General features: G+C 32.0%; 1 protein-coding gene across 3 annotated transcripts in view; it reads right to left on the reverse strand.

Annotated features, from left to right (window-relative positions):
- Window positions 1-688: 688 nt before the first annotated feature.
- The window catches only part of LOC118186381 (uncharacterized), a 28,577-nt gene continuing 13,611 nt past the window's right edge, over window positions 689-15,654 (reverse strand). For all 3 annotated transcript variants that reach the window (XM_085808933.1, XM_035356462.2, XM_085808934.1), the window contains 5 exons: window positions 14,927-14,998; window positions 12,087-12,284; window positions 10,724-10,858; window positions 7,200-7,387; window positions 689-4,009 (listed from right to left, as the gene is read on the reverse strand). In XM_085808933.1, the coding sequence (XP_085665059.1) occupies window positions 3,805-4,009; window positions 7,200-7,387; window positions 10,724-10,858; window positions 12,087-12,284; window positions 14,927-14,998 (798 nt within the window). In that variant the 3' untranslated portion in view covers window positions 689-3,804. The remainder of the gene's footprint in view (window positions 4,010-7,199; window positions 7,388-10,723; window positions 10,859-12,086; window positions 12,285-14,926; window positions 14,999-15,654) is intronic.

Below are 15,654 nucleotides of genomic sequence, written 5' to 3' on the forward strand. Positions count from 1 at the left end.
TAGCAAATAAGTGGTAATATATGATAAAATGCATACATTTCCAAAAGTAATGAATAAAATGCAATTTATGTTTAAAAGAGAGGGATGATGCTTTTTTGTACAAATAATTATATTCTGAGTAAATATTCAGTGATGAACGGCTGTACAGTTCTCCAGAAAATGTAAACGTGTAAGATGGTAATTATTGAAAGGCATGTATTTAATCTGTCTCAGTTTTCAGAAATTTCTTGATACATTTAGAGCAAAGTAATAAAATATTGACTTTCACAACGCAACTTTTACTGTAATGAACGTTTCTAGAATAATTAATTTAATCGTGATGCTTTTGAAATACTTTTTTCACGTGTGAGATAACAATTATTATTTGATCTAAATACCAATTACATCACTTTCCGCAGGAAAGCGAGAATTGATGAGAGAGAACAGTTCATTCGCCCGAATGCCAACACGCTCTGCGTGTATTCAGAGCAAAGGCAGGAAATCATATGACGTTGTTTAGATTCTTTCATCAGCGCGAAAAATACAGAATTTTGAATAACTGAGTATTTTGACAACTTTCGTCTTTGCTTTTATTCGCAGTATGTCGTAAAAGGAAATGAACATTCGTGGTTTTGAAAATACTAATCCTCTGTGTATTTTCTGTCTTCTGATAAAAAGACCCATTTTTTCTAAAAGCAAAACAGGTCAGTTCTCTGTATAACCCCATTCACATTTATTAAGGCTGTTTTAAAGATCTGAACAAGTAATACAAATAAGAAGAGGGGTTAATCCTCTTACATTCATTAACTAAGCAGCAGTCTATTGTACAAAGAGCATAAAAATTGCAGTAAGCAGTATAAACACGTAGAATGTTATTTGTAATGAGAGATGCTTGATCTAATTGCATTACAAGAAGCATGATTACAAGTTGTTCGAGCTGTGTAGCAAGAAGCTGCTTGCTTAACTATTCCAAATGATAGAGAGTCACCTGTAAATTATATCACATTTTGCAAGAAATATAATTTCCTTTCTTCTGAAAACGTTCTTACCTACTTATTCGATATTTTACAGAGAGAACATTCCTTTCTAATTCTTTGATTTTCACACAGCGTTACTGGCAGAATGCTGGTTTGATTTGAGTTTTTATTTAGTATTTTATAGAGAAAATTATTCTTTTCTTTTGATGGTATGAATATAGCGTATAAAAGGAGAATAATGCTTAATTATCTTATTTTTTATATTTTTATTTTGTTAGGATAAGAGATTTGAAATGAAGAAATTACTCCGCTTTCATGTTTGCTTAGTTATTTTAAATATTATTCCAATATTAAATATTACTTCGGGCATATTCTAAAATTATTTATAAGGTTTTATTTTTGTCTTGTTATTATTCTGTTGTCATCTTATTCGTTATGAAGCGAGATATTTCTAGATATATATGTTAAATAACAAGCTATTAAAGACAGGCTGTAATGGTAGAAAGAATTGCGAAAGCAGCTGTCTCATTCCTATTAGTCAAGACTGAAGTATGCAGATCTTATACCTGCTAGTCAATACTGAAGCAGGCAGATCTTGGTCCTACTGATCGAGACTATAATAGTGATCCTGAGATTATCCTCGGATTAACTTTTCCTCCAAAGTGGAAACCCTTTTACTCATGGGAGTAATGGGATTGGAGAAAGATGAAGTCCGGAATATTGTTTATGCTTTTTTTTTAACTAGTCAATACATTACCAAATTTCAGCTTAAGAATTTCAGTAACTTAAGGTGAGATGCATAGCAACTAAATTATTACTCTATTTATACCTGGCTACTAGCTGGAAACCTTATAAATAATTTTACAATATGCAGGTAGTCAGCATTAACGTCAGATTATTTTGCCACAGAGTGGCGAAACAGGTAAGCGACTGATATTTAGATACAATGAATTTTAGCACAATTTAAGTATATGGTTTTAGCATTTTTTATGTGAATTTTAGTAATTTTATTCTGTTGCACGCATTCTTGTTATGCATTAGACTTAACTAAAAGTTTTGGGAAACGATTTTATAAGATTTTTAACTGTGAAAATTAGAAATAGAGCGCTTTCAAAATTTGGCCAGAACTAGTTGCGAAAGTAGTTGATTCTCAGTAACTGAACTGAAGTCTAGACGTTGAACTGATGTCTCTAGAATGTAATAACACATCATTTTATACAGATTCATTCAAAAAGATTGCTTGGCTAAATATCTCTTGGCCAGTCCATCTCATATCTTCATCCAGCTGAAAATGAATCAAGGAATGAAATTGTGAAAGGAATCACAGGGGTAGGCTTTTGGTGTTTGACACATTTAGTCGCAACACATATTTTATCGAAAATGTATTGAACCTCACATATCTAAAGATCTTTTAGAGAGGAGAAAACTGGTTTGTAATGTGCAAAACTGGCTCTAAAAATATCAAAATTTCATTATTTAAACCCCTTTAGCCTGTTACAAAACCATTCGGGTTTCGAGGTCATACAAGAATTTAATTTTGTGAAGTAAAAATTTCGAGCTTTTTGTTTATTGGAAATTTGAGACACGGGCTTCTGCATTAAACCCACATAAAAAGTATCTTTTAGAATTTACCATTGAAAACGTAACGTATATTACTATTCTTAGGGATATGCGAATACAATCCCTCAAATTCTTAATTGGGTATATCTGATAATTTTAATCATATGCCAATTTGATTTCACTGCTTTGACCATAGAAAAATTTTCTGTCACTTTTACTAAAATATCTTAAACGACCAAAATTATCGTATTCTGAAAAGCCTACCTTATTTTCTTAATTTCTCAGTCTGAAGCCACGTGTCTGCAAAAAATCTTTTAAGAGATATTTAGTCTTGCAATATTTTTGAAACACGCTCCAAGTACTTTTAATGATTTTAAGAATATTTTTTGCGAGGTTTTTGAAAAACCTGTTAAAGCGGATTGCCTTTCAACGTTTTTGTAAAAATATATAAACCACAGATCTGTTTTCTTGGCAGTTCATTATGGAGGCTTTTCATTTTAAATCCACATTCTTGCTGTCAGACTGTCACAGATAGAGATATTATATGCATTTTAAAGTCCTGTATCAGTTCTCACTTTTTGAAGCAGTACGTCGGTGGCATATTTTTAGACAGGAATAATTCCTTCCGAACCCATATAACTCGATATTGTGAAACATATAGATCCGGTTTTATTATTTTGGAATATTACATAAAAGAAATTGAGAGAAAACTTGCACAATTTTCCTCCGGGCAATGCCCCTCATTGCCATGGACATCCATTGTTCGTTGCAGAAGGGATTAAACAGATGCGCTGAAGTTTTGATCGACATAAACGGCTCATCCTTCTATTTTACAATGTCTGACTGATAATAATGAAGATCGACGGATACTATTTGCATTATGAGCAATCGTTAGTGCGTAAAATCACGAAAGAGAAGGGCTCCACCAGGAGCTTTGTAGATGCTGACATGCATCAGGAGATGGAGAGCTTTTGAGAGCAAGGTCGGTCAAACTGTATAGAAAATATATTAGTATGCTACATGAATATCAATAATTAACTTTCGTCAACTGAGATTAGTTGAGAGATTAAACGTATCATTATCACATTTGACTTTTTTTTTTTTTGCAGTAGCTGATGACGTCTTTCATCTCGCTAATATTTTAAAAATCCAGGCTTGATGAAGTTTTTAGTACAACATTCGTAGACTAAAAACTTCTTTTGGAAAAGGAACGTAATGATGCAACGTAACTCTAGCTGGACTGACCTTACATCACATGTCTTCTCTAAAACTTTTACTGTTCAATTTATTAGTTGTAGTGACTGTCCAGACTATTAAAATGGCTAAACCATCTACTATATGACGTACTGTGAGGCGGACCAAATGTTATCTGCCTCTTTCTTGGCAGTCTCATTTCTATTTCAACAAGTCCATTGCATTCATCTTCTGTCTCATCATCTTCTTGATACCCCAAACGTAACTTTGTATCCAGAGCTCTTGAACGGCAGCGTCTCCTGTAAACAAGAAACTTTTGTCAGTAATTTACCATAAATTTGAAAATACTCCTGATGTTCGCATGTGAAAGTTAAATGCTGAGCTTATTAATTTAAACCCGCTGATCTCGCAATTTATCGTAACATTTGAGAGCATCTGCCTTTTTATGAAAAAAGCAGGCAAAAGCTTCGGTAACTTTGTCTTAGAGACTTCTTTCGAGTCGAGACGTGATCTTTCTTAAGTTTGATCGCTGTCGAAGCTGACATTTTACTATAACACATTATTGATATTTCATTTGCGCATATTTAGCGGGATATACCCTGATAATTATGTAAACTATAAAAAACTGGCTCACATTTCTATTGATACCAACTTTATTCTGATTAATGTTTTATTTCAAGTGCAATGCTATTTGAATACCAAGATGTAATTCGCTAATGAAACTTAAAGGAGAAAATGACTTAAACGTTAAGGTGAATTTAGAATATATCCTGGGCAGAATTCCTTAAATGTACCTTTAACATAAAAACTGAATTACGGAAGAGATGATTCAGGTTTGATAATTCTTTTAAATAATGGCTCCACTCTAAGATGTTATTTCAGAAAAAATTCAGATTTTGTGTCAAAATACCTATGCTAGAACAATGCTACATATAAATCTAATATATTTCCTAAATTATGCTTTCGAGACATGAAAAACGCAATTTGAATTTTGTCAGTCGGCCCAGTAGAACGGGAGATATAGAACTGTCCCCCCCCTCATATTATTTTTTCGCAGTGTACAATATTTAACCAATCAGTTACATACATTCCTGATAACGTATAACGAGGAGCATTTAATAATCCGAAAGTTTAGAAAATCAGCTAAAATTAGAATTACATTTTTGTTAAATTAAGCGCAAGTTCTCTCTGACATTCACTGTCCCCAAAACAACTTGATTAAAAGGAATTTACTTAAATATTTTTTTTCATCCAGAAAGAAGCACTAATGAAGCTGTAAGGTTTATAACATGTTGTTTCTCATCCTGAATCTTTCCTGAATGTCTATTATTTTGTCTATTCAACCAGAATATGTAAGTGAAGTGAGTTTTAAAGCAGGACTGAGAATCTAAGCTTACGAAAGGGGATTGGCAGTTTCAGCCTGCCGTGTTTCAAGTTCCTCTGTTAATGTCTTAGCGTTGCTACTACGAGTTGCTGAATGACTTTCATTGAAATTAAGTTTCTGTAGTGGTCCTGGTGAGAGACAATAGCGTTGACGTAATTCGGCCTTAAGAAAATAATATTTTTTGCTAAATATTATAAATATGCGCGAAAAAAGGAATTTACTATAATAAACAGTAATTCCTTCACTATCTAGAAAATATAAGTTATTTACTACATATCTAGAAGTAACCAATTTTGTTCACTAAATTATCTTTTCGATCTTTTCTCATTTCCATTTCCTGCGAGAATGACATTTCAGTTTCGCGCGTTATGCAGTGCAGGGTAAACTATTTAAGTTTCTGAATTACTTCAGATAGAGCGTGTTCTGCCTTTCGGCCACGTTGTTTCTCTGATATTTAAGCTCGCTACTTTACAGCCGGGCGTATGAATTGCCGGCTTGTCTACGTCGGGGGGTAGGGCTCTCGTTAATTATCTGTGCAGCTTCAGATGATTATTTAGCTTAGTTTAAATTTTTAAATTTTATGTTTCTATTTCTGAGTTAAAGCCAAAAGTATTGGCTGAGCTATAAGCGTCACGAGTGCCGACTGTAAATCCTTTCTAGGATTTGAATAACACAGCCTTTTCACCCTTTGCATATTTTGTTTATTGATGCAGATTTGAACTTAACGAATACTCATTTCTCAGTTCAAGTAAACATCTAACCAACAAAAGTAACTTTAATTTAGCTAGAATCTTTCATAACATTTAAAACTTTTGTAATTTATATAGTATTTAATTAAATAAATAGTAAAATTCTATTTATTATTTCATTTAATACAATTACGACAGCAATTTATTAAAAAAAATAGTATATGTAAACATACTAGAAAATTCTTTTTTTTTTTCCTCTTTTACTAGAAAAATTTTTCTGGTGGCCACAACATTTATGAATTTGTATTTATTAATGTCTCAAACGCAATATCGCAAGGAATTGGTGCCTGAACATTGACTCCAATTTAAACTCATATTCTGATAAAGAAGACGAAACACTAGACGTATACTAAAGATTTAACGTAAGAAATAATATGTTAACCTTACAAGGCATATATTCCCAAGTCCACGGTAAATAAATGCGAAATAATGTATAGAGTGATTCAAAAGTCGAGCACACGAAATTTCCAAAAAATGTAAAATTTCCTAAAATGGATATTAATGGTAAGTTTTTCAGCGGATAACGCTCTTGAAATGTTGCAAGTAATATACTCGTATTATTGCTTGAAAGTTTAGCTGCAGTTTATGCTGTTAGCTTTAAAAACTTTTTGGTGAAGAATGCTTCGCAAGTAGAAAACACTTTTATGATCGAGCGTTGTTACAGATATATTGTTGAAGCGTTCAAATGGATCTTTCCAAATGTTCATAAACCAAACAAAACTGCGATTTTCCCTTGAAGACTTGATTTTGAGAAAGTGGAAGTGTTCCCTGTGAAAAACGATTTGAGTCCCTTCGTATAATAAATTTGATTGTGATGTTTTCTATCACTTTTTGTTGATTATTGCAATATTTTTCTGATTTCGTCTATTTTATTCGAACTCAGAGGACAGCAGCCACTTCGTTTTTTATGATTAACGCTTCCGGTTTCTCGAAATCAGATTACCAAGCAAAAATCGTTGTCTTGTTAGGTTCACGAACATCTGAGACCATATCTTTAAATGTTTCTGTAAGAATGCGCTGTGAAATAAAACTCAATCACAAAAATTCATTCTGCTTGGGGTAAACTCGTCTCCATCTTGAACCCAACGAACGACTTTTAAAGCTAACTGAACTGTAACTGAAATATTAAGTGTTATATTAGTTGTAACAGTACAAGGATGCCATCCGCTGAAACAACTGACATTAATATCTATTTTGAAATTTCCGAAAATTTTAAAAGGGTAATGTAGGCGACTTTTGAGTCTCCCAGTAGAATACATAACGTATAGAATGTATGCAAAAGTTTTACACAAAATAAGGCAAACAGGCTTGATTGTATTGCAAGGTTTCTATTAAAAGTAATGGGTAGTTGCTTACCTGCTCCGGACTCGGAGATCACTGTCGATGTAGTTGTCAGCCACGCGTTGCCACCTATAATTGAGAGGCCCCGTGTAGCAGCCATCAGATGGGATGTTGCTCCAGCCCATGTCAATAGGTGGAAGGACAGAAAGTTCTGAGCCTCTGGGCCTTGCAGATGATACTTTATCCTTCAACGAGCACCGAGACTGAGAGAAAAACACCAGAAATTTGAATACATAAAAGCAATTTTGTGTGTGAAATGTTAAACAGTTTGGCAAAAAAGTTTAAAAGGCAGTAGGTATTATGTTTAAATGTAATAAGCTACGTTAATGCTACTTTAAGTATAGAATTGTTGTGTCATTGTGTTTATGTTGCAGCAGGAAACAGCAAAAATTAGCTCAGCCCTCCCCGGGATTCAGCCTTCCTCGGGATGAGGAATCTTCCCAGGGGTAGGATTCCTCAACTATGGACCTCCTGATTCCTAGCCGGATATGCTTCCAATTGCAGCACGAAGGTGTGAGGTAATAATACAGCGCGGTAAAGAAAGAGAATTCCTTACAAAGTTAGCAAATTGTATATAAACATTTTTAATGCATAGTGAAATTAAACAAAAATTAAAAACTGCTATAGCGTAATTTGCTTTTTAAATGCAGAGTTTAATTTTTTATTGAATAATTAACTCTGAATTAATAAGCTATAAAAATTATTCACTTTAGGTATCATTTAAGTGTATTTCATATTGGTATTCAGATGATTATTTAGCTTAGTTTAAATTTTTAAATTTTATATTTCTATTTCTGAGTTAAAGCCGAAAGTATTGGCTGAGCTATAAGCACCATGAGTGCCGACTGTAAATCCTTTCTAGATTTGAATAACACAGCCTTTTCACCCTTCGCATGTTTCGTATGTTTTTGTGCAGTTATATTTCTTTATATAAATCATATGTAAATGATAAAATTAAATGAATTAATTTTATTACAGTTACACAGAAAATGAATGTAAGTGTTGTAATTATTATTCTTTTTGAGGCTGAAGTAACTGTTATTTTTTTCGTAACAACTGTGGCGTCATCAGTGGTCGAGTGTTTAAGACTATTGAATACTAACAGTTCGATCCCAGGCAAATTGGTTAACTGGATGATTAGTTTTCCTCATGTGTAACGTGAATACTAGTCAGTGTCTCTTAAAACGTCCTTCAGACAGCCCTTGTTGCTTTACTTAGGCAAATGACTTTCTTATGCTTTGACGTATTCAAATTACCTGATATATCGTGACAACCGTGTATTTGATTTCAATAGCTTCTAAATTCGTGAAAAATTTTAGGTATGTAGTCCTGTTTTTCAAACAAATTTAGTCTGTTAAAACTTTAGGCTAGTTCTACTTTATACGTTGAAGTTTAAAACATTTCTGATGTGTTCTCTGACGCTAAATACTGCTGATTAGAAGGAAGAAAAAAACCCTCTAATGCAAGTTTTGTCTTAAACAACTGAAGTTTGTGTTAAAGAAAACATTTGAGGAAAAAACGTGATCAGCTTCTCGAAACAAAAGTTATACCGAATTTTACTAAAACAGTAAAGCATTGTTTAAATTGGATTTTTATGTATAGCTGGGATATTCGAAAACGTTTAATGTTCTATTAGAACGAATGTCTCTTGTATGACCTTATTTTATTGTGAAATAAAATTAAATAAGCGACTGGATAAAAGTTAGGTAAGTTATTAAGAGCGGAAGTAAAAGAAATCCATATGTTTCAGTTTTTATATTAGACTTAACTGTCAAATTTTCACAGTTGTATCCTAAATGTTGTGTTCCTGCGTGAAATGTCGCCGTGAAAGAGACAAAGGGGGTACATTATAAAGTTATAAAAAATTGCTCCGCCTTCTTAGCATGCCTTCGTAGTGTGGTGGTCTGCACGCTGGACGCGTATTCCAGAGTTCCGTAGCTTTTTTTTCACTTCTTAAAATTAAATTATTCAACATTTTTCAATATAGGTTTTTCTAATCCATTCATTCAGACGTCGGATACATTATTCGTAACATTAACAACAAATAGCGTGATGTCTTTGGACTTCGTGAATCAGTTTGGTTCAAACTTACTCAATTATCTTGGCTGGTTCCAACTGACTTCTAGTGTTTCCCCAATTCATGGTTTTTAGGCGGACATAAGCTGTAAGAGTGGAAATAGTGGAAAGGACGTTATTATCGTATTCCAATAAACAATTTTACTGATCTGACATTCGTTGATGTTTGGTGTTTCTTGAAAATCAAGGGTTACATCATCTACGCAATCGCACTGGATATATTTAGATATATGAGAAAAGACGTTATTTTGCGAGTGTTACGAGTATGAAATGGTGTGAAAAATGCACCGATAATCGATAGTGATTACGTAGAATTATGCTAAGTTACTAAGCGTTCAGAGAAGAAAATAATCAGCTATCCGAATTATTTCTTTGAAATGAAAGTGATTTTAGAACTCCGCCATGTACCCTACAGAAGAAATGCGTTATAAATAACATTTGTTTTCCTCTTAATTTGTTTCTCTCTTCACGTTTAACTATTCTTAGATTAAAATTTTATCTATACTGAATTTTCAACAAGTTTTTATCGCGCATCATTTCTTTACTTGGTGAAAATCGAAATATTACCAGTTTATACAGCTCTTCTAGAGTTCAGCATCTTTTTGAAACACGGAATGTGTTTGATGACACAGGAATTTGCGTAGTTTATACTAGTGAATTTAAATATCGATTTACTGATATTTTATTAATTGAAATTTAATTTGAATTCTGCATTACAATGCAATTACCAGCTGTTAATGTATACAAGGCCGACTGAAAACTTTTAAGTTTGGCTCTATTTCTCTCTCCGAAATTAAAATCGGCAGCGCAACTAAATTTTGTGAATGTTATTTAACGATGTATTTGAACCCACAGTTCATGGACATACAGAATAAAAGCATGCTTTGATTTGCAGGTGACTAAGATGTCTCTACGACTATACAGCAAAGATGTGATTAAATTTTATTTTAAACTATATAAGGTTTAACATAATGGTGAAGCACTTAGCCGTACTTTAGAATTTCAGTGATAGGGGCCTGTTCCTGGAGGATACAAGCGAGTGATCGACGAAGCACATTCTTTTAGTAAGTAATCGGTTCAGATTATAAATATCGATATCACTCATTATGAAGAAAAGACAAGATTTGATCAAGAAAAAAGTTATTTTTCATGTCAACACTGCCCACCTACAAACAAATAATGAACGTTGAATTGTATAAACGTCTACTTTTAAATAGAAGTTTCCTTCAAGTGATAAGCTGAGAAAATGACATGTCCGCTTGTCTAAAACAAAAGTCTCAAAACATACTGTTTCATGTTTTTGAATCACTTAAAAATCTGCCAAAAATGTAATTCAGTATGAAGAACTCAGACTTGAAAAAAAAATAATGAAAGGAAAAAATATAGAATCATAGAGGATTTTAATTCTGAATCAGAGAATCGGTCTTAAAACTTTTTACTCTACGTAAGATAGTCGATTTTACCTTTGCTGTAGTATTCCTTGGTATCGCACTATGTCTGATTCTCTCAGGGCGTTTCTCATTCCTGTTACTGCTGAAGGATAAATTTCCCGAATCATTGTCTTCTTCGTATATGGCTTCAAGAAAAATAGGTTTTTGCTGCAGAAAATATTAAAACAATTTTGAATATCTTCAAAGTAACAGAGATATGAAAAGAAAATGTTATTGTCAGACACAGATTGTTATTTAATTAAAAAATAGTATAATTATTAGAATATGAAATGGGCCTTGCGATACATATAAATCAACTGCGACCTAAGTTTTAAATGACTCTTAACTAAATTATATTTACACTCGCTTCGGATACAACTATTACTTTCCTGTTTTGCGTAATTGTTACGACAAGGAACGTGGTTTAAAATTCCAATCAAAGTGTCCATATTACATAGTACATAATTGCCTTGAATATAAAACATATTTACTTTCTTCAGACGTTTGAAAGATTTATTGGATGGCATTTAAACATTAGAAGACTCATAAGTCGTACTTCGTACTTAAGATCAATGAAATTCATGGAACATGAACTCGGTGCAAAAAGTAACAGTAAGTTTTCCTCATATTGACTCTCTACAGCTTCGGAGGCGGTAATGGTTAGTGAAGACTGACCACCACTGTAAAATCTGTCGCTCCCTAAGGTGCACCCTGAGCAACATTGTCTGTGATGAGATGGCTAAATAATAGAAATATTTGATTACAATGTCTGGGAAATGCCTAACCGACAAGAGTCTTTCAATAAAAGTATTCGCAATCAAATTATTTCACGATAAATCGCTTTCAATGCATTTATGTGGCGTAACTTCTTTTGGTCTACCAGTTAACACGAATACGCCTTGTTTTAGAGTAAGTTAGATAAAACCAGGATTAAATGAAGTGCTTAACGATCTTTTTTGTAAATGTGACTGATATAGTCTAATAAAAATCCTATAGATGTTTCAGGTACCGTTTACTTATATTTATGTTCATTAAATAAATTTCTTTGCGTCTGTGAAGATGATAACTCATTCATTACATTTGGGGGTTAGCTCTAGCTAGTAGCAGGTTGAATAAGGAAATTTAATGACTAGACCTCACAAAGAGTAAAATAAAATCATTTCACACGCATTTTTTCAAGGAATTTTTTATATTATCTTACAACTTCATTAGAAATATTTAACTGAAACGGAATGATTAATATATTTGTTTCTGTTTACTGTCTTTAACTTAATATTTCTTCTATGCCCTTATTGCTTGATGAATGCGTAATTTGGATAAAAGCATAGTAACCATTTTAGGCAAGATTAACCTTTGTTTAAAGCATCTCGTTTTACTTTTATTCTAGAAAACTTACCTGAATTTTTACTGGAGGATTGTATGAAGGTGCGTAACCACTCGTTGCTCTATTACTGCGATTACTTTTGGAAAGATCCATTTGAAATGTAGATCTAATATGATCCTTCAGAGGCTCATCTTTCATTAATTTTCTATGGACTTCTTCCACTTCCTTCTTCTTTAGTTGCATGTGTTCATCAACTGCTTGAAGAGCTGACTGTAATGAAAACATAAACGCAAACGTATAAACCTAGGAGTATTCAAAAATCACATTTTATCAGCTTTAATATTAAGATACAATTTGACTACCTTAGAAGATCAAACCTTTCGAACTCATTATGTAACGGGAAATATTAAAGATTATTGGCTCAATAAAATACTTATAACATTTTAAAATAAAACAGTAATATTAATAATGAATTTTCTTATTAATTCGAAAATTTATAAATCTTTTAGGAAGGAAACGAAATATGTTTTCATATTTCTCAAAAATATTATTACTATATTGAGCAGTTAAAAAGAATATGCAAAATTTATAGGCTTTAAAAAATTTTGATATTTTTCAAAACAAATTAAAAATAAATTAATAAACAAATAAAGTATTGAAAAATTATGCATATCAAATTTCTTTTCAAATTCGTTTTGAAAAGCAATATTTTCATTGCTGTGAAAAGCAACATTTTTCTATTAAGTTATATTTTTGTTGGCAACGTATTTGTTAACTTGCAATTTTGCCTAGTTCAGATTTGCAATTAAGGTTTACTTTCAGTATACATAAAGGCAATAGTTACCTAACTCTAAACATGTTCTTTAATTTTCGTCGTTTAAATATATACTACTACTAATGTTAATAAGCATTTTTAGTCAGAAAGTAATTAATCTTAATGAACTTACATTTTCATAAAGTTCGAATTAAAATTTATTCTCGAAATTAATTACTGGCATATACACACATCTCTCTTTCATCTTTATTTGCATTTACCTACTGGCTTAAAATGTTACATAGTTATTCAAGCTATTTTGCTTTGATAAAAATAGCTAAAATAAAAATCATAATTACTTCCTGATTTTAATAATACATAGGATTAATTAAGATTGTGTTCTGCTATGCAATTGAAACTTCCATGGCAATAATGCAAGCTTCAAGTTAAAGGGAATGGGTGTGTTGGGTGTGGTCATCCAATAGGAATTCTTCGTACTATTTGGTATTTTTTCGCATCAGTCAAAACCCTACAGGTGAATCATTGTCGCTATGCTATTTCACGCCATATAAAGAAGGACAATCGCCCCTCCTGACCCAATTGCAAAAATATGTATGTATGCCTCATTGCTCTCCATTAGGAAATTAAATTCGAACGAACGATGAAGCGAGCCAGTCTGTTCAACAATTCTGCAAACTGATCAGTTCCGGGTGAAAAGTGAAGTTACGCGGAACTGAAAAATGAATTATCTTTTTCTTCCAGTTGGTCTTCTTTGTTGAAGAACTGAGACATGTTTCCTACAAAAATCACAGCGGTTAATTTACATTATAGCTGCGAAAAGCAAATTGCTTCAGGTATCTCCAGGACAGTTACTTCATTGTGTATATGAGTATAGCAGTATAATTAAATGAATACGATTTTTAACTCACTCAAAATTCTGTTTATTTATTTTCTTATAAGAACTACTTCCTTTTTTTTTATACCCACGTAAAGTAAATTTACTGCTGCTTATTTTAGCTTCCAATTACTGTGCGTGTACTTGCAAATACATATTATTGCTTTTAAAACTATTTGCATACATAATTAATAGTATATGTAAAGATTAAAATCATGAAGCAATAAGTCTTTTTACAAATAATATTATATTTATTTGAATTACCTTTTGATTATTTATGCATACATTTTACTTAATGCTACGTTTGCCCATTAGGCATTGGCTGATATAAAACCTGAGGAAAAAATTGCCGGATATTTCATTAATAATTTTTAGTAAAATGCGAAAATATATCTGATTCAAGAGACTAATTAAGGAAAGGAAATACTATTCCAAATTTCATAGAGACAAACTTCAAATTTGGAAAGACTATTTTCTTAGTATATTCACAATGAAATCTTTATTTACATTTTTTTTTCAAGAAATCTATGTGAAAGTGTTCTGTTTTTATTTCGCTTTTTTTGTGGCTTCTGGAGAAACAAACAACCTGTGGTGATAAATTTGTTCAAAGTTTCAGAGACCAAATTTCTGCAAAAATCTGAAGTAACAACTAAAAGTGAAAGGGAGGTGAAAAGGAGGAGATAACATGCGGCTTCACGTGTCAATAAAATAACAAACATGCTTTTGATGGTACATAAGAGTAACAGGAAAGCTTATCATAAGCTGTACAAAGCACTTCATTGCATGTTGATGCTTTTGAAACATACGCTAAAGCTGAAAGGAAATTGTAGAGATTCTTCCGTCGAAAGGAAATTATGAGTTTTCTCTTCCTGTAGAGACCTTGTACTAAACCGTAATTGGAAAGATAAAAATAATAAGCTATTTAGGAATTTAAGGTATTCCAATACATCCAAATATGATGAAGTCTTCTTTAATTTAAAATATAAAAAATAATTATATTATAAAATTTAAATTGACATTTATTTTTATTAAAGGTTTTTCAGGAAATAGCTTAAACATTTACCAAACAAATATTTAAGTAAAAAGATCTGAGAGTAATATTTTATGAAATTGAGCGAAATTCATGGTATTTTGCTTTATTCCACAATAAATAAAATTTTGATGGAGTTAAAATTTCCGAAGACTGAAATGATAAATACGCAATGATATTCAAGAAAAGGCTTAGGATTCATAAATGAAGGTAATTTAATTTTACTTTCGTACCTTGACAGCTTCCCTTTCCTCTTCCAAGAGTTTCTGTACCATGGATGGAGTGTCCCTCATAGCGGAAAGAGCCTGAAATGAAACAATAAAAACGACACACGGAATTTTAAAACGTAAATTAAATTAAATCATCAGAGAGTGGGAAAGTGCAGAAAAAATTGATTGATAACCAAAAATCAAAATTCGCGCTATAGTATTGTTGGTATGCTTTTTCAAAATAAAATCAGACTATAAGTACTTAATAGGCAAAATTGACAATTTTTTTTACCAAGTGCCTCCTTAATGGGTATTAAAATTGACAAATTGTTTACCAAGTATCTTCTTAATGGGATTTCACATGAAGAAAACTAAGCACATTCTAGATTCAAATAATAAATGTTTGATTCTCTTATTTTTTAGCCTCTTATTTTACATTGTCATTTTTTTACATGTGCAAAACGTTAATTCTTCGAAATTCATCAGTACGTTTTCATGCTTCTGAATCAAAGAAAGAAATCATCAGCAATTGCCACAAAAGTGAATCCGATTACAAATAGTAGAAATAATTGAAAAACATATGCGTATATAATATGCGTAAGTATATGTAGAGAGAGAGAGATAGTATCGAAGGCAATTATAGAATAATATTTAGGCAAGTATTAAGGTTATCATTTATTTGTTTACTCAGCTATTTAACAACTCCTCTATCAATATAGCAAAGTGAATATAATTAAGGTGGGGATCCTTTA

The sequence above is a fragment of the Stegodyphus dumicola genome, chromosome X2 (assembly GCF_044657685.1).
Source record: "Stegodyphus dumicola isolate Sdum_Otavi_A_Nest chromosome X2, ASM4465768v1".
Classification (NCBI taxonomy): domain Eukaryota; kingdom Metazoa; phylum Arthropoda; class Arachnida; order Araneae; family Eresidae; genus Stegodyphus; species Stegodyphus dumicola.